The 27,652-nt window shown below is 39.8% G+C and overlaps 2 protein-coding genes and 1 pseudogene across 4 annotated transcripts; 2 read left to right on the top strand and 1 right to left on the bottom strand.

Moving 5' to 3' along the window:
- Positions 1–90: 90 nt before the first annotated feature.
- On the bottom strand, positions 91–27,652 carry LOC138036693 (universal stress protein in QAH/OAS sulfhydrylase 3'region-like). Of its 3 annotated transcripts, none has more exons than XM_068882915.1 (5): positions 27,543–27,652; positions 25,444–25,474; positions 11,262–11,348; positions 8,399–8,511; positions 91–913 (listed from the first exon to the last, which is right to left on the bottom strand). In XM_068882915.1, the coding sequence occupies exons 2-5, from the start codon at positions 25,469–25,471 to the stop codon at positions 707–709; spliced, it is 435 nt and encodes a 144-aa protein (XP_068739016.1). In that variant the 5' UTR covers positions 25,472–25,474; positions 27,543–27,652; the 3' UTR covers positions 91–706. The 3 variants fall into 3 exon arrangements, with proteins under 3 accessions (XP_068739016.1, XP_068738933.1, XP_068738975.1); XM_068882832.1 differs by lacking the exons at positions 25,444–25,474; positions 27,543–27,652 and adding exons at positions 13,517–13,601; positions 20,162–20,278; XM_068882874.1 differs by lacking the exons at positions 25,444–25,474; positions 27,543–27,652 and adding an exon at positions 20,162–20,319.
- On the top strand, positions 15,671–17,968 carry LOC138049284 (uncharacterized; annotated as a pseudogene).
- LOC138036969 (universal stress protein Slr1101-like) lies at positions 20,347–26,378 on the top strand. The gene is made up of 4 exons (XM_068882997.1): positions 20,347–20,579; positions 22,123–22,212; positions 24,091–24,197; positions 25,801–26,378. Exons 1-4 carry the CDS (start codon positions 20,513–20,515, stop codon positions 26,014–26,016), a joined length of 480 nt encoding a protein of 159 aa, XP_068739098.1. The 5' UTR covers positions 20,347–20,512; the 3' UTR covers positions 26,017–26,378.

Here is a 27,652-nt window from a genome sequence, read left to right as displayed (position 1 = left end):
AGCTGCACCTATTAATTAAGCATGTTCTAGAAAAGCACAGTGGTTTTTTAAAGGAAATTGTCATATATTCATATAAAAAGCAGTCTGAAGCCTGCTTAGATAGCAAATTTAATTGTTCTAGACTGGTTTTGACAGCATTTTCTTCTACAGTAACTGTTATTTAATATGTATTTTCAGGTAGCCCTTTCCATAAGCTATAAAGCTTCTCTGGGCTCCCTTGCCTAAAATTTAATGTAAAAGAAGAAGCAATAAATTATAAAAATTAATACATACATACTTAATTTATGGTAAAAACAATAAACTGAACTGCTGTTACCAGTAAACATGCTTCTAATCTCCCTGTTTTATTCCAAATACTTTGCTTTACAGTTCAAATTTTAAACCAATTTTTGCTTGTTTGCAACCTGCACACTCAATATCAATAGTCTGAACGAAATGATCAAAACAACCCCTTACTTGAACATGGCAACCCTTTTTAAAACGAACACATGAATTTGAGAACACACATGGCAAATCCAGCTGCTGTCCAGAGTGGAATAATAAAGCCACCGGGAAGCTTATTCTTAGTAAACTGGTGAACATAAATAACTTGGCGAGTCACATCCGTTGCCTGCTGACTCAACCAGGTTGCTTTTGAAAGATGCAGTACTAGTTCTGCATGGTTTTCTTACTGTACCTTCCAAAAACTCGCAGACAAAAGCCACAGCTACGACGGGGAGGGAGGTACCACAACAACTGGTACAGGTGAATGTCGCACAACATAATCACTAACACTACCAAGCAATGTTCTTCTAATCTTCCCTAATCCTCTACAACCAATAACTACACAAGTTGCTTGTTCTTTTTTGATGTATTCAGTAATTACTTCTCCTGGTTTCCCTGTGTCATGAATCATCTTGTATGATAGTTTTTCCTAATGAAAGAAGAAGAAAAAGGAAGTCAGCATTCATGTGGCTTTTAATCTTGAAAATCCTTTGGTTGACCCTTTATAGGTGTTAAGCATGGACACAGACTATTATTAAACAAACCTTTGCCCTAGCTACAACACCACTCATTTTTTAAAACATGGACCCAGACTATTAACAAACCTTTGCCCTTGGCACGACAGCAGTCATTTTTATCCTGGCCATTTACAATAAGTACCAGTACTGTTAATTTGAATTATAAACCCACGACTATGCAATTAGAAAAAATAAATTAAAGCAAGTGGTACAAAGAATGAGATCTGCAGTGTTGTATAATTATATAACTTGATGGGAGGCCATTAGAGTGCAAAAGCGTCAAATGTAATGCAACACTGGTGAAAATATTTAACACCAGCCTTAAAAAAGGGTGAATGATGGGAAATCTGTACTGGGTGCATTTTTTCAGCATTTCCAGCATACAGCTGTATTTAGCAATAAAATGAATGCAGTGAGCTTTAGATTTAAATAAGACTTTGATGAGTAGCATGATCACGGTACCCATTTCTGTAACATACCTAAAAATTGTGAAATTGTGTTTATTGGGGTGAAAATCACTTAGTTTGGCTTATTTCACATCCAGACTTACATATCTTTCTAATTGTTCGGAAAATATTAATGTTTGGTTCGTTAAAACTGAATTTTTGATCTACCCATGACCCCTTGCAGGCGTGGTCTTTCATACAGATAGTCAATTTTGAGGCAAATAAAAAGTAAAAACAGAAAGCTTTCACTACATGGAGGATAGCATCCCCTCATTTAGTTCTATTGACACCCTAAACGCTGGCTTTCTGCTCCACTTTTTTGCTCCACTTTACAATTTGAGGTCAGAGCAGATGTCTCTCTCAATTTCCTGAAAATTGCCCCTGAAAAGACATTGTGGACTTCCCAATAATATCCATAGAGGAAAGGTTACCAAGCCTTGTGAAGCACATGGAAATCCAACCTCGTCCCCAGGGCCTTCTCCTCTGCGATTTTCAAAATGGCGGCTCGTCTGGAGAAGACCCTGGCCAACGCTGAACTAACACCTTTGTTGATTAGCCCATTCATACGAACACGCTGATTGGTTTAAATACATTTTAAAGAAATATGGCGGAAGTAGCGAGTGTTTACACGAAAAAGAAAGGGCTTTAGGAGGTTGATTGCAGTTCAGTTCAAGCGATGTTGAATCAAACTGCCATTAACGATTCGAAAGGTGAATCTTTTCCGTTTTATTTTAATTTAAAAGATGTAACCTATACCATAGAAGTAGAAATAAGCCCGGGAAAATATACATCTTAGATCTGCCGACAGCTAGCGAGCTGCAGCTCACACATGTGGTCTTATGTGCTGTTTTTGTTGTTCTGTATTCATGTGCAATTAGTTTTTCCGCGTACGGAAACAAAGAAGAGTTTGAAGCGTTTTTTATGTTCGAATTTCAAATCTAAAAGGAGCTTTTGCTCGTTACAGAGCACTGTTCTAATATACGGAAAATCGCTTCTATTTTCTTGGACACATTCCTTAAATATAGGCCTTCTGCCTGTATTAGGTTTAGGCTTACTTCAAATCTTTTCAAATGCACTATTTTTTCTAATAATAATATTGTTTTGGTGGCCGAGGCTGAATTGAATATTTTTATTTTCTGCCGACGTTTAGGTTGAAAATATTCAACGTTTTCCATTGTAGCCTGACAGCCGAAAGCTCGAAAGTTTTTAACTGTATATAGCCAGTGAACGTTTTTTATAATAATTTTTTAATATGTTTTACCCTGGCTACGGTTCTTCTATTTTTAAATGAAAATATTCTTGTGAATATTCTTAGATTTTACCATATGGTATTTATGTTGTCAAATGATTGTATTTGCTGTCTGGATGGTGTTAAAGTAATTTTAGAGCCAGCCTATAGGTATTAAATACATATTATTTGATACAATGCACATGAGTTCTTGCAGAAATATTATTAGTATCAAACTAACTGCCAGTGCTATGTTTGAGATTCAAATGTAAAATAAGTTTACTGTATTGAACTCAGTGTTTCCTCCAGACCGCACCATTGTGGGAATCCTGCATTGCATTTAGAGAAGGCCGCCCCCAGAGAAATGGAGAAAGGGCCAATTTAGCCCTTTACTTTTATTTTGGTAATAAAGCTTGTTGTTGTTAAAAGGCTGCATGCAGGTTTAACCCAGGATAGTATTCTAATAACCATCCCAAGGCTCAAAAATGCAACCAATATGGTCGCCAATGAACTAACAATGTACAATGCGACTAACATTTGTTTCTTTGCGACCAAAAATTCTAGTTTAGTTGCCATAATCGTGACTTCCTTTCGCTACGTTGAGGACACCTTATGTTCTTCTAGTAAGCCATATTGAAAGATCTTTGCTTCTTTAAAACACGTAACATAAGAAAAGAAGTCACTCCATCCTTTTGCTTTGCTGTGTCTCCCTATAATGCATTGCAAACCCATGGTCATTGACTTTGTCTTGTATGCCTTTGTATTGTTCTTGACGCAGGTCCTTCATGCCAGACCTCTGGCGACTAATTTTTTAGGTCCAACTATTATCTAAGAAATTTGCCCCTGAAACAAGTCTTCAGGGGCCACTTTGGTCCTTAAGTATAATTTTCTGGCTGAAACACTGAACTATGATGTTTTTTTCTCAGTACCTGGCCAGGGAAAATGGTTCCTGTTTTATTGTGTCTAAACACTTACATTCCTTACTGTGTTAGTTTTTCTATAAGTGGGGGCCTTATTTCAATTCTTGTTTACTGTAGATAAATTGCCATCTTGATGAACCATCTTAGCACTCACAGAAAGCGGTCAATAGAACATTTATGAAAGCTGCTGTACATGTATATCTTTCAGTGTATTCCACAAGCTAAGGCAACCTCAAAAGTAAGGTTTATAGGTGGAAACATTTCAACAGAGTATTAGTTACTCAGAGAAGATAAATAGAAGTTACATATTCCAAAGTAGTATTCTTTGATCTAGGTAGTGATAACTATATAATGTATCATATATAAAGTATCACATTGAAAACGTTTGTATTAATCAAGCATTCCCAACCTTGTCTTCAATCAATGTTGGCATAATAAAGGCATGTTGAAAGAATTTGCACTGTTTATGTCTACTTGTGTTGGTGAACTTTATACTACTTATTTGAAACCTTTTATATTCTTCAAAGCTGTTTACAGACAACTGGATGGGGTCTGGGGTAGTAGTTAGAAAGGGTTTTCTACCATTACTGTTTCCAAATTAGATTGTTTCTTTGGTCACAGCAGTGATTATTATCAACCAGCAACATGCAACAACAAGTTGCAAATTACAAATTCCTCACCCACACAATGTACAAATGTTCAGTAGTCACCCAGCTCTTCGGAACCTCTATTTGCTCCTGGACTCATCCACCTCTATTGTTTTCAGGAATAGGCCATTGTTTCTGTTGTTTATTTTATTGTTTTCACGGCCAATCTGTTAAACCTCCAAATGTGTGTTAGAGGAACATTAAACAATTATATGTCTGTTTTACAAAACTATTGTTCAGTGATCAATGGCATGCAATACCAGTGAGGGGTCCAGGAAGCCTGCCCCACCCCCTATTTTGGGTAAAAATAGAAAAGAACGCAGATGGAAGGAAAGCCGGCTGGGCAGGCAAGACAAACACAAAACCACCCCCCACCCCCCTTTAGTTCAAAGTCTGAATCTGCCACTGAATGCCTTGCAAACACTATTTTTTATGGCAAGCAATTCAAGTTCAATGATAAAGCAATTATTGAACTTGAAGTGGTTGTTACAAAATGTAGTGTGTGTAAGTGTGTTACACTGTCAGTATTTTCTTCCATTTTACACTTAATCTGGTGAACATTAAAATTCAACAACACACATCTTTGGATAAATTCATTCTCAGTATTATTCTGTAAATGTCATTTGATAAAGAGAACAATGCAACAGGTCATTATGGCAAACATAGTTTACTGGAATTAAGTGGTGTTCAAGGTTAGACAATGGTAAATCAAAGCCTAACAATTCATGCAAAAACTTGTTGCAAGGAAATCAGTTTTGTAGTTTGTGGGCTGCAAAAAGGATATACTTACATAACAGTCAAACTTTTTTCCCAGGTTAAACAATAAAAAATAAATTAACAATTGAAATAATTATTTGTTTTCTTAAAGTAATTCAGTAGTTTAAAAAAAACATAAGTATTGACCCCCCCACCACCAAAAAGGTCACTTAAAATTTATGGGCATGAAGAACATCACTAGCCCAACTGAAAAATTAACAACAATATAGCCTTGGGTTATCAGGCAATAATTTCATTTGATTAAGGAACTGAGTGAAAATGTGGTTCAGCAAGGAATTGAAAATGGGTTTCCAGATTGTTTCTAATTATTTATACATTTTCCTATATACATCCAGATTACAGTATCAGCCAGAAATAGGTTATAGAATATCACCTATACAACGTAAGTTTCTGCAAAAATTAGATTCTCTTTGCCCCTAAGTTTTTAATTGAATCCAAAGCCTAATCATATAAATTTTCATACCTGTAGGTCCAAAAAGGGTCAATTACAAGGGTGTGTAGTGCTGTTTTTAAATCATTAGAGTATATTTTTAAGTCATTTAAAACTGTATACTGCATGTGTATAATTAGCTTAAGACTCAATTTAATAACTTCTGTTAATTAGACTTAATAAAAAGCGATGCCTGTGAATTAAGGAAATCATTCAATCAATCGATAATTTAATTTCAGTCAGACTAATTAAAATAAGCTTATATAGAGTTCATTACTTCATGTTCACATAGCAAGTTGGAGTATGTGACTCGATCATCTTGCTTGAATAAGCTTAGTAATATGAGGCCACAAAGAGTTTTTCACTCTGTACTTAAGAGCAGCTGAGTTTTTCTCTTTGATGTTCAATCTGATTTCAATGACAGTTAAATAAAGTGAGTACGAAAGTGTAATAAACTTACAAATGCTCACAACGTTGTATTGAGATACTTTTTTGGATTTTTGTACACGTACTTTTAAAGCGCAAAAGTCCTGCTCCAGAATTAAAACGTCCGTAAAAATATTTCATCTTACTGCGAAGCCACCACTGCCTCGTGTACAAACTTAAAGCGTTCTTTGACCGGTGTTTTGCTTCCCACGCGATGCTTCGCCGCCATTTTGTTTTGGTCTTTCTCAAAATGTCACGTGATAAAAATCTCCAAGATTTTTGGAGATTTTGTATCACGTGAGTTCAGCGTTGGCCAGGGTCTTCTCCAGACGAGCCGCCATTTTGAAAATCGCAGAGGAGAAGGCCCTGGGGACGAGGTTGATGGAAATCATGGCTTCTTTGCGAAGTAGATTTGTGATGTTCACTGGCACTCAAGACTAGGTTCAATATGGCCCGGCATGTTAAAAAAAGGTAGCGACTCAGTCAAAGGCTAATATTTTCGCGACCCTGAAAGCTACGATGACGAAACTGTGGAAATAGCTAGTGGAACTTGTGAGCATTCAGAAAATGTTTGGGTGGAACCCACTTACGCCTTGGCTGGAGCAGGAGCAACATGGAAAGAAGTGGTCTCGAAAAATATTATTGCGTAATTGCGGAACAGAAAAAGCGTAGCGACGGTTTTGAGGAGTGACTTCTCCATTCGTAGTGGATCCCTCAAACTAATTTTTCTGTATGTTAAAGCACAAGGTATGAGCATTTAGTTGAGATGGTTTTGAAATTGATGCCGCAGATATCAATTGAAGACTTGTTTCAAACTATAACCTAGTGAGCGCCAGAATTCCAAAACACAGCGTTACAGTAAGGAAACTACGGAATTTTGAATCTTTTTAATGTGTTTTAATAAACTTGAACTGTTTTAATTTGGCTGATATGTAGTATTTACTGCGTGTTATCACTGGTTGTTGTCCGTTAATCCACATAATTGTTCTCTCTTATGAAAAATGGTTTTGAAGACTTTAAATTGGAAAATTGTGTTACGCGTTACACTCAAAATTGTCCTATTTTTCTATCCTTTTCCTTTGTTTTTTCAAGAAAGTAAAGTCGCTTACCCTTTTTACACCCTGTATGCTAATCAACAAGGATAACCTTAGCATTCAGCAAAAATATAGCTTCATTGAAGACGTTAAACTGAATAAATCAGGAAATGTTTCTGAGTCACCCCCAAGTGGGTACGGTGATTGTGCTACACATCTTTGAGTACCAATTACCACCTGGAAAAACATTGACCTCTAAAGCTATGTAAGACACACATGAACTCAAACTCATTCACATCGGGTTAGTCCAACCCAAAGCTTGCTTGCCTATTTATAACAGAGTGGTTGAGTAGTTTAAAGTATGGTTTCAGGGTTTAACCCCACAACAATCTGAATCTGTCAAAGACTACAGACATAGGTCTTGAAGCCATGCAAGAATGCTTTACTAAAAAATTATTGAGAAGAAATGGAAGCTACATGTAGGCAGTGCTCTCCTCACTTCAAAATTACTGGAGGTTTCTCCTACTACAGTAACTACAGCTAGGTAATTGTACTTTGAAAATTTGTTTTTCAGGTTCACGAGCTTGTGCCTTAAATATATATTAAGCAATAAGATAACAATACCAGTTAATAAAAATAATGCATGCTGTTTTGCACTAATCAGTAAAACAAAACGTGTCTTTTAACTTCAAATCAATATGTTATTAAAAAGTGTCACGTTTTTCCCTTACAAATTTTTAAAAGTTTTTGATAGGGGTGATACCTGTTTACACACAGCCCCTTAATTCAAAAGCCATTATTAGTCTACAATGTAGTTGGCACATTAATAACAATAGTTGACATTAACAACACCTTTCCCACATGATGCATGTGATAATGAGCACTATGATAATATTAATTTAATTGATGGAGTGAGAATGCTACAGTAAGTATTTGACCCAAAATGACTGAGGGCCAAGTATCCTGTGTGGCCCGACCTAAGCTCAGTCAATAAGCATTTTATCATAATGGCCTGTTATGGGCTCTTTACGCTATTCATGAGCACTCAGAATATGAAGTTTGGTCAAAGTTACAAAAACTTGCACAGAAAATAAATTTTAATTATCTAATATGTTGTTAGTATTTGCTTTTCTGGCTGCATGTAAATAGCTTGGGTGTTTAACAGTGACCAAATCCAGCATGTACAAAACACAGGTCACAGGTCATTGTTTTGCCAATGCAGAGCGTATCCTAACCTTAGGCCTAATTACATGTAGAGCTATAATGGCTGATAGCATTTGTAATCAGTTAGGGTTGTTGTTGTGTTGGTAAACAATTACAAGGACCTATGACTTGAGACCTGTGTTTTGTACCTGCCCGAGTCACCAAATCCTCTAAAATTGCATTTAGCCCTGCTCGCGCTAATGTGTATGGCCCTAATACCAGGATTTTCCCAGTAGTTCTACAATGAAAGTGCACGTGGAGCCGTACAGACCATATTTATTATTACCTTGAGTGATGCAAATTTTGTGTCATATTCTTGTAAGAGACACCTGGCCTTATGTTGTGCTCTTTCGATCAGCCTACACCACTCGTCATAACCATTCCTCAAGTCTACGCTTGCTAAATTCAGCAAAAGAAAAGTGTTTCTTTTGTTAAAAATAAAATAAAACAAAGGAAGGGGCATTGGGATTTTTCGTTTTACGGTTTTGGCCTTTTCAAAATCTCTCAGTTTTGTGGTTTTTTTGTGCTGAATTAAACTTCAGTTTTTCAGTTTTAATGTCTGTTGCAGTTTGCAGTTTTTCCCACTTTTAGCAATGGTTTTTGGTTTTAAAATACTGTGTAGGCGGTTTTTTGGATTTGGTATTTGATGCAGTTTTCAGTTTTCCAATTTGGTGCACAGTTTCGGTGTGGCAATTATCGGTACATGTATATTGCAGCTGGGTGTGCACATTCTACAGGTACAAATTACTGAACTCCCATTTCTCGAATTAGCCTACTTTGATTATGGTTTTAAACATTGTTCAAATATACTAGTCTGTCTTTTTGCTAATGTTTCTGGCTGCTGACCAGGAGGTATTGGCTGTGTAAGGGATCTTGTGTACTATTGCTTTGTCCTCCCTGGGAATGTCATAGCCCAAAATGTTGTAAATAAATAAATAAATAAATAAATAAATAAATAAATAATAAATTTGGCTTCGATGGTTTTGTCTGTGGTACAATTTGGTCTTAATATAAGTGCACCTGTAGAGTTTTTTGGTTTTGAGCAACGTTTGTGCAGTTTTGCAGTTGGTAATCTTGACCTCAGTGCCACAGTGTCCAAAACTTTCAAAAAAGCTTTTTTCAGCAAGGGTTAAGGCATGTATTACTTACAACCCAGCAATATGACATATAGTCCTCCTACAGAGACGGTTTACAAAGGGTGGAAGAGTGAATTCAGGACTTGACTGTACTCATTGGTAGACATTATTAAAGATCGAGAATCCTACCAGGGGCTAGTCTAAGAGTGGGTTGAACTTGGGGCAAGCAAAATAATGCAAATCCAATCACCTAACAACTGGAGACCTGTTGTTTTATGTCAAAAGAATACCCTCAAACAAACCCATGCTTAGAAAGTGGAACTGAGTGCAGGCATTAAATGGATCATTGCAGTTCAAGATGTGCTCAAATTCAGTTTCTTTTTATCAAAAGTGGGATACTTGTTTGCAAAAAATGAAATTTTTAAGGGTTTCACGATGGCCTCCTCTCCCTGATTCGTTTTGAATTGCAAAATCTGTTGCCTAAAAATGCCTCTTGATTCAGTAAGCCGAATGGCTGGCCTAGATGTGCTGCCATTGCTACAATGTACACGTACATCAACTAAATAAATTGTCAGCAAAAAGCTGCTACCATTTGACGGTGGAAGATTATTACTAAAGACAGCTTTTCTTCCAAGAAAACAACTCATACAGAATAAGTCAAGACTTGAATTGAAGTGACTCAGTAAACATGAAACACTAGAAGACAGCATTAAATGACCATTGCCTGAGACTAAGTTGTGACAAAAATTGTGAAAATGGCCGACAGTAAGAAAGAAATATCACTAAGCTTGAAATAAAAGGAAACCTTCAACATCATGATAGTGCTTTGGTTAAGGCACTCGCACTTCCTAGAACGTAACTATCATTATCCTGATTGCTTCAGAGAAGTTGTGCTGTGCTGTGCTGTACGTGCTGTGTGTCCACTGAAGGGTAATGTATTCAGTGTTCAGGCACTTGTGTGGGTCACTTTATTATCTCTGCAATGTTCCAAACAAAACTTGGAAGTTTATCCTATATATATGCACAATCAGTGTTTCCAGAAAATATCCATACCCCCACCAGTAAAAGTCTCTGTTACGAGCCTAGGAAGGCCCATCAGGCCAGCGCTTATCTCCGGTTTCCATAGCATCAAACAACTAGGAGCATTTCTACAGTGAGTCGCAGGGTTACCCCCCAGCATTTCGCCGGTACCCATTTATACACCTGGGTGGAGAGAGGCACTGTGAGATTTTTTTCAAAGACGCCGCCACAAATCGTGCCAACAAGTCACACCGTGTAAATTGGCCTTAAAACAGGACGGTATTCTTTTCCCAAAAGCACATTCAACTGAAATGAGAATAACATAGAACGAAAACAAAGCCGCTATTACTCACCACCAGTCTTCCCTGAGGCAACAATGCGTACGTAGGATCGAGTAGGATTCGTTAGTCATTTTATGCTTGGTGAATGCTAATAATTATTGTAACGCTTACCTAACAGTTTACAATCCAGCTTAAAACATCAGTTACCAGTTACATTTATTTTTATTTATGAGTTGGCCATCTGTTCTTTTAAGTTTTCTTGGGTTTTTGAGTGTTCTCATAGTTTGGATAATCCAGAGCGCTGGGGGCTTTTGTCTACTTGGAAAAATGGAAAATCTAGGGAGGTGGGGGAGTCCCTAAAGGAATTTCCCTCCGTAGTAAGCGTATGGATATTTCCTGGAAACACACAATACAGACCACTGCATAGTCTAACTCCCTGAATTTAAACTATTCTGATTGGAATGTGCGAGACATACTCTGTGTTTGATAACAGAACATAGAACAAACAAAGTTTAAAGTTTGTCTGACTTGTATACATATAAAGAGAAGCATTCACTTAATCCACATGTACTAAATCATCTTTCAGAATAGTAATTGGGAGAACACTTTAAATAGCTTTTCAGTTCAGGCAAATGGACTTCATCTTGGGAAAACAGCTTTTCAGTTAGCACAAATTCTCTTCTGCAAACAGGCTCAATCGTGCAAAAAAGAGTACAATAATTGTAGTGGTAGTAGATTATTTAAAATTGCATTTCACTATTAAGTTACTCACTGTGTCTGGCTGATTGCATAGGCGGTGGATCAAAAGCATGAATAAATACCACTTTATTACCTTGTACGTGAAGATGCTCTACATACCCTGTGGAGTAATAATTATTGAAACAATAAAATAACTGCTTAAAACCTTAAAGTGCCACTACAACGAAAATTTTAGGTTTTCTTTTCAAATTTTTCAACTTCAATTAGTCAATATGTTCAAAATAATACAATGCATTTAAATTTGGAACTATAGAAGTGATCGAGATAAGTCAGGAAATAGCCAGCCAAAAACCGCTAAAAATCTGTCCGCCATGATAATACTCGGACGGCATTGGAGAAGCCTGCGATTATTTTGTAAGCCATCTTCACGCAAGACTTGGCTCGTGACGTCATATGCGCATCAAAATCTAAAGAAAAAAGGACATGCAAAATTTTCATTGTAGTGGCACTTTAATTAAGGCGCACCACATGGATGACTTGTACTGTTAAATATAAAATGAATCTTAAAACTGAGATAATAAGAGAAAAGTCCACCACAAATGAAGCCAGAGTTTAACCTATTGACGCCCAGGGGTTCGCCATTGACGCGTAAAATCGTCTGGCCTTAGACAGAGTAAAATACTAAGTCTGGCCGGTTTCGGCTGGTTTGGACGTCAAAGGGTTAATTAACTACCTACATGTACATTATTTACACTTACATTTAAAGTGCAAAGTGTGATCAAATGATCGAAACATGTAGTAACATTTTTCTTTCTCCTTCAAATTTTGGAAATGTCTTTGATTAACGACCGATCTCAAAGAATTTTAAGCTTCAATTTTGAGTGGAATAAATGTTTAGTCTAGGTCATTTTTGTATTTATACCAATCAGGTATTATTTACGTTCAAAGCTGACCAGTTGTGCCTTTGAGAACTGGATCTATGAAAAAGTGACTCGATCACTGGTTCAAACTTGTATTGTGCATGCAGCTAACTGGATAATTGCAACACACAAGTTGGAAATCCCAAAACCCTGTGTTGCATAATACTAAGTCACCCACAAAATCACATAGTGACACTGCATTGTGTGTTTGATGTGTCTTTCTCCTAGTCTGTCCAAGCTCTCTCAAGATAGTAGAAATAAACTATGACTCCTCAGAATTCAGCTAGTGACTGTTTGGTTAACAAATTTTTGAGATCCAAAGAAAAAAAGAGAATATTTTTGACCAACTGGTCAAGAGTAGCGTTTCCATTTACTAGCTCGATCTAAATAATATTTTAATTTTGTGTTTTTGCTGTCAACAGCAGTTTCATTGTGCTTGTCTGAAAATGACTATAATATTAAATTTAGATTTTAATTGTTTTACATTTTCGTGCTCAAGTCTGAGCCACAATCGAACCTTGATAAGTAGAGCATAATATGTTAATTCACCCAACTTCTACGATAGCGGCCCGGGTACTACTCTGTCATCCCACATTGCTCTCGTTTAGTTTCCTTGCCACTCCGTAACAAGAATCAGTGACATTAAAGACATGTATTTGTGAAATGGATGAACTCCTATCTATGACCAGGAAACTAAACGCTAAGGAATCAACCACTGGCAAAGCAATCAACGACAAGCGTCCTACTTTGCCATAAAGACGAGTACCTTCGCATCACCTTGACCGCCATCTTGTTTTTCCAATATTCACGGCACCACGCGGAGAGGACCAAACACCAACCACGAGGACAACAAAAAACACAAAGGACCTCCCCGGCACACACAAGACAACAATGCCAAAATACCAGTGCCCGTTCCCTGAATGCACATACGAAACGGAAGACGTCAAAGATGAACTCGCTGCCGTGTTGCTATCGGTCCACTCAACTGGCACACACATCGTTTCACCGGCCAGTGCTGCACCGGCCGCCGCCAAAGTCGAAAAAATCCGATGATCCACAGTATCTGCTGCAGGATCCAGCGAGGAATGGTCATATTTTCTAACTTTCTGGCAGGACTACGTCGAGGCGACTAAAGTTACGGGCAAAGACAGGGTCATACAACTACTCGAATGTTGCAACGAACAGTTACGCAAGGACCTCACAAGGAACACCGGCGGCTCGCTAACAAATAAAACTGTGGACGAAGTTATAGCAGCTATTAAAAAACTCGCTGTGAGAGAAGAGAATACAATGGTTGCCCGAGTCCAACTCCACAACATGAAACAGGGCTGGGACGAAACAATACACAGTTTTGGCGCCCGCCTATGTGGGCAGGCTAGCGTGTGCAAGTTCACCATTAAATGCCTACCTGCGACGCGTACGTCAACTACACTGAGAATATCCTCCACGATGTACTTACACGTGGCCTTGCAGACAGCGAAATTCAGCTGGACCTGTTAGGTGACAAGAACCAAGATATGGCATTAGAAGAAGTTTTTCAATTCGTTGAAGTGAAAGAGGCCGGCAAACGGTCTGCCGGGCGCCTTTCAGATACCCTCGGGGCCAATGCAGCCAGAAGTCAATATCGTCGTGGCAAGCAGGAGGAACTGAAACAGTGCAAGGCTGCAAACAACAACGAGCCGTGCACTTATTGCGGCCGACGAGGCCACGGCAAGAATGCCGCACCCAAGGTCAAGAAAACTGCCCGCCCCGCGAACGGCGTGTTATGTGACCATTGCAACCGACCTAACCATTTTGAGACAGTATGTCGCAGCAAGACCAACCCGAGAAACCAACCACCAGACCCCTCGGGTAGTTCACATGGTGAAGCCGAGGGCGCTGTATTTGATGCTCTCTGCACTGCAACCAGCCTCAACCAGGATCGGGTTAGCAACATCATCTCATTATTAGATCACCACCTGTACAACCACCTAAATGATCGCTGGGTACGCAAAGCCTCTAAGCCCCAGCCATTCATCACACTCACCGCCACAGTCAACCCAGCCGACTACACTGCCTTGGGATACAAGCCTATCACCGCTCAACCCAAAACCATACGCCTCTCTGCGATGGCTGACACCGGCTGCCAGAGCTGCCTAGCCAGCATGAAAGTGATCCACCGCCTTGGCCTACGTGACACTGACCTGATCCCAGTCACAATGCGAATGCACACTGCAAATAACAATGGCATAACAATTCTTGGTGCCGCCATCATGCGCTTTTCTGGTACCTCTCCATCTGGCCACACCCTTGAAACCCGACAAATAGTCTACGTGACAAGCCACTCTGACCAGCTGTTTCTCAGCCGAGAGACCTGCACAGCGCTGGGCATGATTTCCGAGCAGTACCCTACTGTAGGTGAAACCTTCCAGGCGCACACTGAGATTGGACAGGACACGGCCACCAACGGCGCAAGCCATTTTCCCCAGGCTGCCACATCACCTATACAGGTTCCATTCCCGGTTCTGCCGAGACTGGAATATTTGGCGACCTTCTTTCCCGCTAAAGTTCACTCAGTACCAGCATGCATGGACTGCTTAGAAGCGGCTGCAATTTGCACCTGTATATGCTTCCAGTCCGCTGGGGGTAAATTGATCATTGTAAAGCGCCCTTGAGACGTTAGTGATAAGGGCGCTATATAAATGCACCACTTTACTTTACTTTTTTTTTTACCTGAGAGTGCACATAGCACGCCTTGCACCTGCCCACACCGCCAGAAACCACCGCCCCGGCCAACACAACTACCCTTCCCAGCAACTGAGGCTAACAGGCCGCACCTGCAACAATGGCCTCTGGACTATTACAGCACCAGTACATTCAATACCTGTGAGCACCAGCCACTACCACTGATGGAGAGTGTCCCTATGAGGCTCATGGTCGACCTTGAGCCGGTACCAGTAGGTGAACCAGTGACATGGTGCCACCGCATGGTTGTTTGTGTGGAAAGAACAGACTTCCAGGCACTCAATCTTCATGCCACACGTGAAACCCACCACACACAGAGCCCATTTCATCAAGCCCGCTCTATACCCAGTCACAAAAGGAAGACTGTCTTTGACTGCTGGAACGGCTACTACAGCGTACCCCTCCACCCAGACGACCGCCACCTCACCACGTTCATCACCCCGTGGGGGCAATATCGATATAAAACCGCACCCAGGGATACATAGCATCCGGTGATGGCTACTCAAGATGGTTTGATGAGATCGTTGCCCATGTCCCTAACAAGACCAAATGCATTGACAACACGCTACTCTGGGCAGACAACCTCAGTGTGAGCTTCTGGCAGGCAGTTGATTGGCTGGATATTTGCAGACACCACGGCATCACCCTTAACCCGGACAAGTTCGTCTTCGGTGCAGACACTGTCGAGTTCACTGGCTTTGAAATCACCAATGACACTGTGCGCCCATGCAGGAAGTACCTCGATGCCATTTGCAACTTCCTGACACCTGCCAACATCACTGATGTGCGCTCCTGGTTTGGACTCATCAACCAGGTGTCGTACGCCTTTGCTGCCACTGACCGCATGCTGCCATTTCGCCAATTACTGACACCTGGTGCACCCTTTGTCTGGGATAATGACCTGAACAACTTGTTTGAGGAATCTAAATCAGTGATCATCGATGAAATTGAAGAGGGTGTCCGCATATTTGACAAATCCAAACCCACCTGCCTCGCCACAGATTGGTCCAAGACCGGCATCGGATACTGGCTCTTTCAAAAACACTGCCGATGCCCCACAAACACGCCTTTCTGCTGCCGTACAGGCTGGAAAACAACATTGGTCGGAAGTCGCTTCACTGCAGCTGAATCCTGCGACTCTCCAATTGAGGGGGAGGCCGTCACCGTCGCCGATGCCCTCAACAAAGCCAGATTCTTTGTCCTTGGCTGCAGTGACCTGACTGTTGCTGTGGATCACAAGCCCCTGCTCAAGGTGCTTGGTGACCGATTCCTCTAGGACATTCGAAACGCTAGACTCGTAACCTCAAGGAGAAGACCCTGCATTATAGATTCAGAATGGTATACATCCCTGGGGTTCAGCACAAAGCAGCTGATGCCGTATCCCGCCACCCTACTGGCCCAAAAACCCCAGAAATGCTGATCCTACCAGATGACATCGCCACCACCAGTGATTCACCTACCCCACCCCCACCTGATCCACACCAGTGTTCATTCCTGGATCACATCCGCTGTGACAAGCCGCGGCTTGCATCATGCTCCCTTGCAATCGATGACCAGCTGGCATCATCAGCTTCATCAGCACTGCGTACTATAGCAGTCACATGGGACAGGGTCAAAGTGGCGACAGCGAGCGACCGTGATATGGTACACCTGATGTCCATCATTGAGTCTGGCTTCCCAAACTTCCGCCATGAGCTGCCACCCGTACTCCGGGAGTATTATCAGTTCCGTGACCACCTCTACACAGTAGACGGCGTCATCCTCTACAAGGACAGAATAGTCATACCACCTTCACTCTGCCAACATGTCCTGTCTGTCCTCCACTCAGCACATCAGGGTGTGACTTCCATGACTGCCCACGCAGAAACCACCATCTTCTGGCCAGGCATCACCCCCGCCATTACCGCCTCACAAACAAACTGCTACCACTGCAACCGCATGGCACCTTCCCGACCCAGCGCGCCACCCTCTCCTCCCCTTCCAGTGCGTATGCGCTGATTTCTTCCACTACAAGGGCATCCACTACCTCGTTGTAGTTGATCGCTACTCAAACTGGCCCATCATTGAATGCGCAACTGAGGGCTCCCAAGGCCTGATCTCCTGTTTACGCCACATATTCACCACATTTGGCATTCCTGACGAGTGTGCGACGGATGGTGGCCCCGAATTCACTGCTGCTGTTACATGCCAATTCCTGAAAGACTGGGGTGTGCACCACCGCTTGTCATCGGTGGCATTTCCACACTCAAACTGCAGGGCAGAAGTTGCTGTAAAAACTGTCAAACGACTAATCACTAATAACACCAGCCCCACTGGCAGCCTCAACACAGATGCACTACAACGCGCCATCCTCCAGTACCGCAACACTCCTGACCCTGACACAAAGTTATTCCCAGCCCAGTGCGTATTTGGCTGACCAATCCGGGACTTCATACCCATCCTGCCAGGTCGATACATCCCTCATCCCACATGGCGTGACACCCTCGCCGCAAGAGAGGAAGCGCTACGTAACAGGCACATGAAAACAGCTGAGCGGTGGACGAAACACACTAAGTGACTCTCACCCCTGAGGGTTGGCGATCATGTACGTATCCAGAACCAGACAGGTCCGCATTCCACCAAATGGGACAAGACAGGCGTTGTTATTAAAGCCCGACAGTTTGATCAGTACAATGTGTGAATAGATGGTTCCGGCAGGGTTACACTACGCAACCGCAAGTTTCTGCGGCAATACGTGCCCGTGCAGACACCGCCACCCAAGCGAACCGTCGACGATGACCTCCGACACATCTCCAGGCCGCTGTTCCAGCCTACCACCACACCACCCTCCCTGCCAAGCCTAGCCAGTACACCAGCTGCCCCACCACATGCTCAGTTACCAGCTCCAGCCACCAGTGACCCCATGGCACAAGCAACCCCGCCCTGCCCCAGCCACAAAATACCAGCCCCCGAACCTGCATCCCCAACCCCACCAGTCCCACCCTCCTTGGATGTTCCTGCTTCTCCCCTGCCTACAACTGCCAGCCCAACTACCCCTGTTACATCTTCCCCTGCGGGTCAGCCACCACCAAAGAAGCCGCCCCTAGCCGTGCGGAGATTGCTGGATTACAAAAAGAAATGCCTCCTGGAACTATGAACAGTACATGATAAAAACTTTGGCTGATGAACATCTTGAGCAAATCAGTGACACATTGACTGTCAAAACTTTCCTTTATTTTTGTTGTTGTGTTAGATTACAGCTGTATCTTCAGCCATATCAGTCTTTACTGCCCCTCTTCCAAAAACTCGGTATTCCTCCTCAGGAACATTAAAGACTTGGGGGGAGATAGAGAATAATATGTTAATTCATCCAACTTCTAAGATATGGGCCTGGGTACTACTCTGTCATCCCACGTTGCTCTCGTTTAGTTTCCTTGCCACTCCGTAACAAGAATCAGTGACATTAAAGGCATGTATTGTGAAATGGATGAACTCCTATCTAATAAGATTATGCCAAACTCTTTGATCATGCATTAGTCCTGGCTAGAGTCTACATCAGCAACTAGCTTTATTTATTTAACTAGTAATATTGACTGTGGTCATCCTCTACTTCTATGAATAGTTCACTTAAATTATACCAGAAAAAGGATGGAAGAAAAAGAAAAAACTCTTTCACACACCAGGTATAATCATTAAGCAATTATCATACAACATACTGTCAGGCAATTAGTGATCGTGACAAAATTTCACTTAAAATAAACAGGAAAATTAAAATTCATTTTGCTTATCAAAGACAATGATCAATAAAATAATTATCATCATGATGGTAAATTACATTAGTCAGAGCTGACAATGTTCAATTTTAAGATTTCATTCATAATATTTTTTTGGACCATATACTGTAGGTAGTTTTTAAGATTCTTCATCGCTGCCATGTTGGTGGATTAAAATAAAAGATCTTGCAATAGCTCCTTTCACTTACAAGTTCACAAGCAATAATAAACTATTGTTTTCTACTGTGCATCTTCACTTTTTCTTTTATAAGAACCTTTTTATAAGAACGTTGAGGCTGAGATTAACCAAAGTTTTTAGAACATATTAAGAACATTCCTCAGGCTGACAGTCGATTAAGAATGTTTTGCTGATTTTATTTTAAACGAAAGCATAAAATAAAGTTAAATAAAAGTAAATTAACTCAAATGTACTCAAAGGGAATATTTTGTCTAAAAAAATGGTTTTCTTATTGCTTGAGACAAATTTCAGTTTTGTAAATTTAAGAACACCTTAACAACGTTTTCAGCTTCACACCGCAAAAATACATACACCTGTAACGCTCAGCCTTAGGTCCAAAATCAGACGTTCTTATAAAAAACAGTGCATTCTCAAAAATTATGCCACAGACAAAATTGATAGAGATATCTTGAAAGAAAAGATAAAAACCTTTTTTAAGTGCACTGATCATTATTCAAACAGCACTTTATTCTTCACTATTTTAATATATTTGCTTTTGAATTTTAGTGATATTTAATCTTGGATTAAATTTGCTGAAAGTATATGACTCCGTTCCTTAAAGAAATTTTTTGAAGATGGCTCAGAAATTGCTATTAATTCATGAAATGCTGTTATAATTTTTTTCCTGGTATCTTGTAAACATTTCACACTCGGATATGGAATTTCCCAATTATTTTTAAAATGCAAGCGTGCCCTTTTCATGCGACAGGAAATATGCAGAAATAATTAATTCCATATTGCTCTTTAAGTTACCAAAGCGAGAGTATGTTCTGCGAAACAATAAAACGACACGTAGACTTTTCTTGTGGTTAATAAAAGATTAAGTTTGACATCGTGCTCAGATTTACATGATTGTATTTTTAAATTGAAGTTTACTCAAGGAAGACAATAATTATTGTCGCGTGTTGTACTATCTCGAGGGTCACGATCCTCTTATTAAAGTGAGAAAGATCAGCAAATATCCGCAGGTCTAACCACATTTATTCGAAGAAAAAAATGACTGTTTAGTAACTCACAAACTGTTTTCGGACATGTTTACTGTATATAATGAACATTCACCTTTAAGCTATAAGCACAAATTACACCTCCAACTGGAGGCATAATTAAGGTGAACATCACTTACTTATATTTCAGTATTTAAGAGTTCGTTTGTCCAAAAGCGATATCATTAAGGGCATATTTGCGTCTCAGCAAAGATTTTTTTATGATCTTTGATCATGATGCAATGACTGGACACTTCGCAAACTAACACAGATTTTAATATTACAGTTAAGGAAAAAGTTAAGTCTTCTTTTGGACGAAATCTCTACAAAATCGTGAAGAACGACCAAATACTTACAGTTAACGGCACGTTCACTGTTTTTGCTCCCATCAAGGGGTATGAGAACTACACTTGCTGAACTCATAATATAACAATAATCATCGACCAACAGGAACGTATATTTTTGTCGTAAATGTGTTTGTGTTCATATTCTGCCAATCAAGCCAATATACGTCGAAATGTATTATGGGGATTTAGGGTTTAACTAGATCCGTGAATTCGATTGGTTTTTGTTTTCTATACAGTAACAATCACCAATCAAAATACTCGATAGAAGCACCATAAAGTTTGCGTAATCGTAGTGTTCCCTCGAATATCTTAATCTCGGCGAAACAGGTACTTCCCTTTGGTCGGTTGTAACGTTATAGCATGGCTGAAAAGAGAGTAATCTTGTTTGCTCTAGACGGCAGCGAAAACGCTCAAAACGCTCTCAATTGTAAGTGTAACTCTATTTGTTAATTGTGATGCTTGTGTGGGCATGCCGGGACCTTTGACAATTTATGGGATGTGGGTGTGAAACGTTTGGAAATGTACTAGTGTACCACTGTACTAGTGGAGTAGTGTAGTTTTAAATCTAACAGTTCAGGTAGTTTATTTTACACAATGCAATAACTTAACCAAGATCTGGGCGGCTTTACAATCTACTTTGCGCAATGTACCTTAACACATGTCTTGGTCTGTTGGTGCATGCATAAGGCCCTTGACATGCAACATTACTGTTACTTTCCAACCTTCCTTCGTACCTCGTATTGCCCACAAACTTATTTGGCCGATTCGACAACTTTGTTGAAAGATTTGTTTATTCTGAATATCCTAACTTGCAAATCAAAGCCACTGTGGGAAGCGGAGCAAAGAGAATTTAAATAATTTAATATTGAACTTTCGTCATTTGCATACATATACAAGAGGCTCTAGAATTTTGATGCAAGGGTGACGTCATGTCGGTGGAACAATACAAATTTCATCACAGATAGTGAAAACTGGACTCAATACATTTAGTTAATATTGTTACTTTTGAAAAACTAAATTACATGAACTCTTGGAAGTGGGTTGAGTGACTCTTGGAATGCAATTTTTTGTAAAGGTTATTTTTAGGCAACAAGGGGATACTTGTGTGACTGATTAGAATGATTTCCAAACAGGTCCCCACTGTATTATGCATGCAGAGTAAATTAATTATGCACATGTACTCTGAACCAATGATCAAATATGCACATTTGGCCAATTTGTACTGATGGAACAAAAAAAAGAATTTCATTTTCCTCCCCTCCCCCTTTCTGTTTTTATTCTCTTTTGGTCACAGCTTTCCCATTCTGTACTCCTTAACATCCTGTCCTTAAGTTCCAAATTTATTCCCCCTTTTGTCACTTGCGGCATGCCTTGAATTCTGATCCATTGTAAATCTCTGCATTAAGAGTTCAGGTCAACAATTTACACATTTACACAATTACATACATGCCTTGTGCCTAGCACCTACAAAACAGAGGTTACAGGTCGGAGAGTCCTGTTTTACCACAACTGAAAAAAACCCATCCCTTTATTGATAATAATGATATATAATAAAATATTATTGAAACATATACAAACCCATGCACAGTATATAGTATTACGTAGTTAAACACGTGGTATTATATTTTTTTGACATGGACTAGGGAGTTTACAATGTCTTAAAAAATGTTGTTCAGGGCTGTAGTTAAATGGTTGAGCTAAGTACGAGTTAGTCTCCCACACAGAGCATGCGAACTAGAAATCAGAAGGTCATAGATGTAAGTTGCACTCCTGGACAGCTCTTACTACATTTTTTTCTGGAGTAGATGCAGGTTTCCTTTCTGTGAATACACAGCTTAATAAATTGGCTTCTACTTAATAACATCTATGTCCACTCAAAAACTGCATCCCCTTTAACTGGGAGTGAGACTAATAAATTTTACTCTATAGTAACTGTTGTGAATGGGGTTAACTGTTACTGTGTGTTGCAGGGTACTTTACAAAGTGGAGAAAAGATGGTGATGAGTTGCATGGATTTTGCGCTTGGGAACATGCTTATCTTGCTACTTTCAGTTTGTCAGGTAATGATCAGGCCCTAGTTGTTCAAAGGTTGGATAACTTTATCCCGTGGATTAAAGCCACCATCCAGAATAATAAAATAAAATATTCTTGGTTTTCATATGATGTCATGTCAAAGTTAAAAAATAAGGAATTATCAATCCTTTTGAGATTTTAGTTTAATTAGTTATTAGAACAGCTGAAGACGCACCTTTTCACAAATTTTCAGTTTGATAGGGCTTTTCGTCTTGTGATGAAGCAAGGTTGAATTTCAAAGCTTTTGCCTGACACAATATTAAAATGGAGGCTGGGAATGCTGTCACGTAGGTTAAAAAAGAGACTTATCTGCTGAGATTTTGCAATCTGAGCAGGCCTTGTATGAGAATAAGTACTCATATAGATGTTTAGGAACTCTCAGAAGATGACTGCAGGCCTTTTGTAGCAAAACTCAATGACATAAAAATTGTTTTGAATTTCTTCAAAATGTTTAAACTGATGTGGGCGGGGCAGTCACTTAATAATTCGGGCCCATTCCACAGATCAGTGTTTTTCGTAGTACTTCATGTTAAACGTTGGTCAAGATTTTCTTACATGCCTTTTAACTAGATGTGTTAAGAGTGTGCATATTCACAGTTAGGAGGGCAAATACTAAATCTCTGCTGAGATACAAATTGTCAGATAGTGATTTATCCTCCGGATAAAGTTTATATCAATGCTTAGAACAACTGGTTCTGTTTTACAAAACAGCAATATCAGCTGGTATTTTTAAGCTGGGAGCATTTGCATAACTTTATGGTTTCAGTATACCCCAAATAACAACCTCATGTTGTGATTGCTCCATGGTCACACGTTTCTTAAAAACCCCAATAAAGTATATATTTTCTGAAATAAAAGGAAAGAAATAAAAACCTTTGCTAAAAATAGCGATCATTTTCCAAAAGTATGTAGTTTCGCAAATTGAGTTTGTTTCCGGTCAGAATTTAACCGGAGAAAGCGAGCGGCATCGCTACCTTTTCTTTACACTGTGATCTAAAAAACTGTGTCAGGGAATTTTGATTAATTGCCTGGTTTGTTTTTTATACGCTGTTAAACTGTAAGTTTAAATTATAAAACATGCATTAGCTTTGCTTAAATACTCCTTACTTTCGAAGGAGGCAAAAACTAAAAATTCCCCAACATTGTTTTTTTGCCACATTATCTGGCAACACTCTTGCCAAATTTCAGCGAAAAAGGATGAAAACTTGGTGAAAACAAACTGGAAACGTGCACCTCATTCAATGAAATTTTAGTTTTGAGAAATAAAGCAAAATACACTTTAGGGCATTTTTCTGGTGTAGGGAGATTAGATCTCAAAACGTGTGAAAAGTAATTACCTGTTGATCGATAAAGTGAGGGCTCTTCTTACATAAACAATAGCAATTTATCTTGCTCAGATTAAATCGCGCGAAGCAAAGGAAAACGTGCTGTGCTTCTATCACGTGACTTTTAATGGCAGTTCAATTGATAATGAAACTTTTTGACAGCTTCTCATTAGAATCATTTTTCCTTTATAAGAAACCTTTTTTGCGGGACTTTTTGCAATGAAATGAACTCAATGAGATGTACCCGGAAATATCAAGAACTAGAATTTGGCAAAATTATCAATTTTGGGGTATACTGATGCCTTAACTTTTCCTGTCACACAAATGATTTCAGGAACAAAACAGACTACTTGTGTTCTACTAGTTTTCAAGTTAAGAGCTCTTTCTGTTTACATGTGTAGTCTTGTGTAATGCATACATGTATAGTGTTGGTTTTTTATACAGTGTAGCTCCTCCAAATCTAAGTCAGTATTTCTAGAGATATTTAATAGGCAAGTCACTTAAGAAGTCTTATATAGTAATGTTACCCTTGTTTGGCAGCTCCTTTTAAGCTACCAAGTGATGAATGGCAGAAAGTTGTGAATGAAACCATAGAGCGTGTTAACAAAGTGAAGTCTCAGTTTGAAAAAGCATGCCAACAATACAAGGTGAGCTTACATGTATAACCATATTTAAGAGAGGCACTTAAAGGGAGACTAGTGTCCAAGTGCATAGCTAGGGGCCGGGAAGTGCTGGGGTGCTCCTGACCCCCACCCCCCCCCCCCCCCCTACCCTCTTTGTAAGCCTTTTTTAAAAAGCAAACAACCTACAATATTCAGGTGGCAAAAACGCCACAATCTGGTGAGTACCCCCCTTTTGAAAAGTCCTGGCTATGCCCCTGGTGTCTGAGTCTTATATGTGCCAGTTATCTCTCATAATACTATTTTTGACAACAAACTACTCAGCTTTCGTTGCATGAGATAGTGTTAGTGAGATTAACTCCTCGGTGATATGTTTGGAGTCATCGGTGATGGGCTCCTCATGTGCAGACTGTTTAACCCATTGACTCCCAGGGGTTCCCATTGACGAGTAAAATCGTCTGGCATTAGACAGTGAGAGTAAAATACTAACTCTGGCCATTTTAGGCCGGTTTGGGCATCAAAGGGTTAATTAATGGGGACATAGTTTTCCAGTGAGTGATTAACCCATGATTGACTCCCAGGGGTTCCCCGTTGACAAGTAAAATCGTCTGGCGTTAGACAGAGTAAAATACGAAGTCTGGCCAGTTTGGGCGTCAAAGGGTTAATCCAAAGAACTTCAATTTTGGTACTTGAACCCTAACCCTAATGTTTTCGTCAGTGGGGGTGGTCCAAGTGTCAATGGGTTAACCAAACCTGGTGAAATGGCAGAAATGACACAGCTTATAATGGTCTCACCATCTGCAAGAAAAAAAAGTCTGCTACGAGCGTCGGTAGAAGGCCCACCAGGCCGGTGCTTATCTCCAGTTTCTGTAGCATGAAGTGACTAGGAGTATTTCTACTCCCGATGGGATGCTAGTCCATCGCAGGGTTACCCCCAACATTAAATTCGCTGGTACCCATTTATACACCTGGGTGGAGAGAGGCACCATGAGAGTGAGGTGTCTTGCCCAAGAACACAACACAATGTACCCGGCCAGGGCCCCGACCCGGACCACTCGATCCGGAGTTGAGCACTCTAACCTTGAGGCCACCTCGCCTCTCTCGCCATCTGCAACAAAGGAAATATTCTCCAAAATGTGTCATAGTGCAGAAGCTTCTGTTTTATGACAACTACTTTGAATTTAAAGCAAAATAACAATGAACCAAATTAACAAACAAAATGGAATCTGCATACTCAATACAACCATTTTCAGACTCTGCACATTTCCTTTACCTTTTTTTACAATTTTACCTTTTCCCATCTCCTGAAAATAAAAAAAGGAACTGACTGTACAAAACTGCATGTTTTTGCAATGGTAGCCTCTTGTTCTCACAAGGACTCCTTCCATTTGCATGCACCAAAAACAGGGCAGTAGCTATATAGAGGGAACTCAGATGGGCCATTGGCTCAGCAGTAACATCCTTGTTTAGGACACTTGTGGAGGAAGTGTAAATTTCAAAGTCATTAATTTTGTAAAGCTTAGATGTGTAGCTTTAAAGCTTTTGATGCCACTTACATTTCAGCCAGAACATTCAGTTGCACTTTTTAGAAGTCTTAATTTAAAGTATTATTAATTTTGTTGTGCTTCAGGTCAAAGGCCACTTTAAGGAGAAAAACTGTAAACCTGGAGAGGGAATTTGTGCTGCAGCCGAGGAAGTCCATGCTGATCTAATTGTGATGGGCACCCGAGGATTAAGCTCACTTCGGCGTACAGTCCTTGGCAGTGTCAGTGATTATGTCTTGCATCATACTCATATCCCAGTTGCAGTGGTGCCCACACCCCCCCAAAAGCCTGCCAGTGACTAATTGCAGAAATTCTGCATAGGGAACTATGTAGAGTTTTCTTTTTTAGAATTAAGTGTTTTTTGAAATTTTAGGGCTACAGGTATTGTAATCTCTTGTGGTACAAAAGCTTCATGCTACATAATTTTAGAAGTCTGGGTCTGTAGGCAATCTTATTGGAAATTCTGACTACAAACAGGCAAGAAGCCCTGTTAATTAAATTCATAAGCACCTATGGCACATTATTTAGCAATGATAGTAATAGGCTCTAAAGAGTAGAGTATCACCTTGGCAATCGTGTGCACTTTCAGCCTTCTCTTTTTTTGTAACAAAAAGATTAAAAAGAAATTACAGGTTTTGCCATTTGGCATAACAAGGTTTTCCAACAGACTGTTTGTGTCCTGTTTTTAAGTACTGGTAATAGCCCTAAAGCATCCGACACTGCTGACAAAAAAAATTGGCTACTTTTTCTGTAAATAATTGAAAAAAAAAATTAAGGCAGATTGTTTCAAACATAAGATTGAAACTCATTTCGACAATGGCAACATGAAGATGTCTACACATGATCATCAATTTAGCTTTTGCAAGGTTGCATTTGGAGGGCTCTTTTAAAAATGGTGTGCCCGCAAACACCCTAGAGAAAGGAGCTGTTATGCCCCTCATTAATACTTACTGGTTTACAACAATAATAATATCATTATGATTCCATGAGTGCGTGTTGGATATTAGGTGGTAGACAGCCAACCAGGTGTCTAGTGCTGAGTTGGCTATAACCAGTCTCTTTTCTTATGCAGCCGTTCTTCAGATGTCCCGCAACGATGCTTATTTTATTGAATTTGTCATTAAATCCTGAGCGCTTGTACCTTTGGACCAACCGATAATCAATGAGATAACTGATAATCGACGACCGATAGCAGTATATGAGCTGAAATCCGAGATTAACTGAACCAATCAGAAAGCTGGAAATGCAGTATCGAGTCGAAAATCTAATAAAATCTGTTATTCTTTTGAAACCCCTGGTTAGTCCACTAAGGAGAAGTTGTGGGCTCTCGATATTAGTAAAATCCTTACTTGTAACCTCTTTAAGACGTGATTGTGGTTGGGTTTTTGCCAGGAAAAAAATTATTTGTACGTGGCAAAGAAAATCTAACCGTTGGAACAAAAGTCATTAACATAAGTGGTGGGTTTCGACTTTGAGCTATCCAATTAGTAACTAAATGAAACATATTTCGAATGATTTTATGGATTTTTAGAAACTTGTCAACTAACTGTGTGAACAAAGTTCATTGATATAAGTGGTTTTATGTTGGCGAATTTTGTTGGCAACAGTTCGCAAGTTTGCAAATACCTATAAAATGATTCGAAAGTTGGACTCCAAGCACAAAACTTTCAGTTTTAGCCTTCCACAAAATCCTAGAAATCCTTGAGGTATGATTTAAATAGTACATTATCCCGAGCCCCCAAAACGTCCTCTATTGCTTAAATTGTTTATTGTAAATAAAATTTAAGATGTTTATATATTCGAAGATAATATAAATGGTTCTTAATACCTTCAAATACGGAACAAAGCTAGTGTAAACCTTTGGTTTTCAACCAAACCGCCACAAATTCGCAATTTATCAAAGTTTGTCTCCGCCATGATTTATTCCCCCTCGTGGAA

This window comes from Montipora capricornis, chromosome 1 (genome assembly GCF_036669925.1).
Source record: "Montipora capricornis isolate CH-2021 chromosome 1, ASM3666992v2, whole genome shotgun sequence".
Taxonomy (NCBI): Eukaryota; Metazoa; Cnidaria; class Anthozoa; order Scleractinia; family Acroporidae; genus Montipora; species Montipora capricornis.
The sequence above is the reverse complement of the archived record's forward strand: the minus strand, read 5'-3'. Positions and strand labels throughout refer to the sequence as shown.

What these genes read in the sequence shown, in the direction of transcription:
- LOC138036693 (XM_068882832.1), bottom strand. Translation starts at nt 20,194, where the DNA reads ATGGGAGCAAAAACAGTGAACGTGCCGTTAACT. An exon ending in CAGTGAACGTGCCGTTAACT is followed by an intron (nt 13,602 to 20,161) that starts GTAAGTATTTGG and finishes GTCACCTAACAG; the next exon opens with GTCCAGCTGAATTTCGCTGT. An exon ending in CAAAATTTGCATCACTCAAG is followed by an intron (nt 914 to 8,398) that starts GTAATAATAAAT and finishes TTCTTTCATTAG; the next exon opens with GAAAAACTATCATACAAGAT.
- LOC138036969 (XM_068882997.1), top strand. Translation starts at nt 20,513, where the DNA reads ATGGCTGAAAAGAGAGTAATCTTGTTTGCTCTAGACGGCAGCGAAAAC. An exon ending in CGCTCAAAACGCTCTCAATT is followed by an intron (nt 20,580 to 22,122) that starts GTAAGTGTAACT and finishes TGTGTGTTGCAG; the next exon opens with GGTACTTTACAAAGTGGAGA. An exon ending in TGCTACTTTCAGTTTGTCAG is followed by an intron (nt 22,213 to 24,090) that starts GTAATGATCAGG and finishes CTTGTTTGGCAG; the next exon opens with CTCCTTTTAAGCTACCAAGT.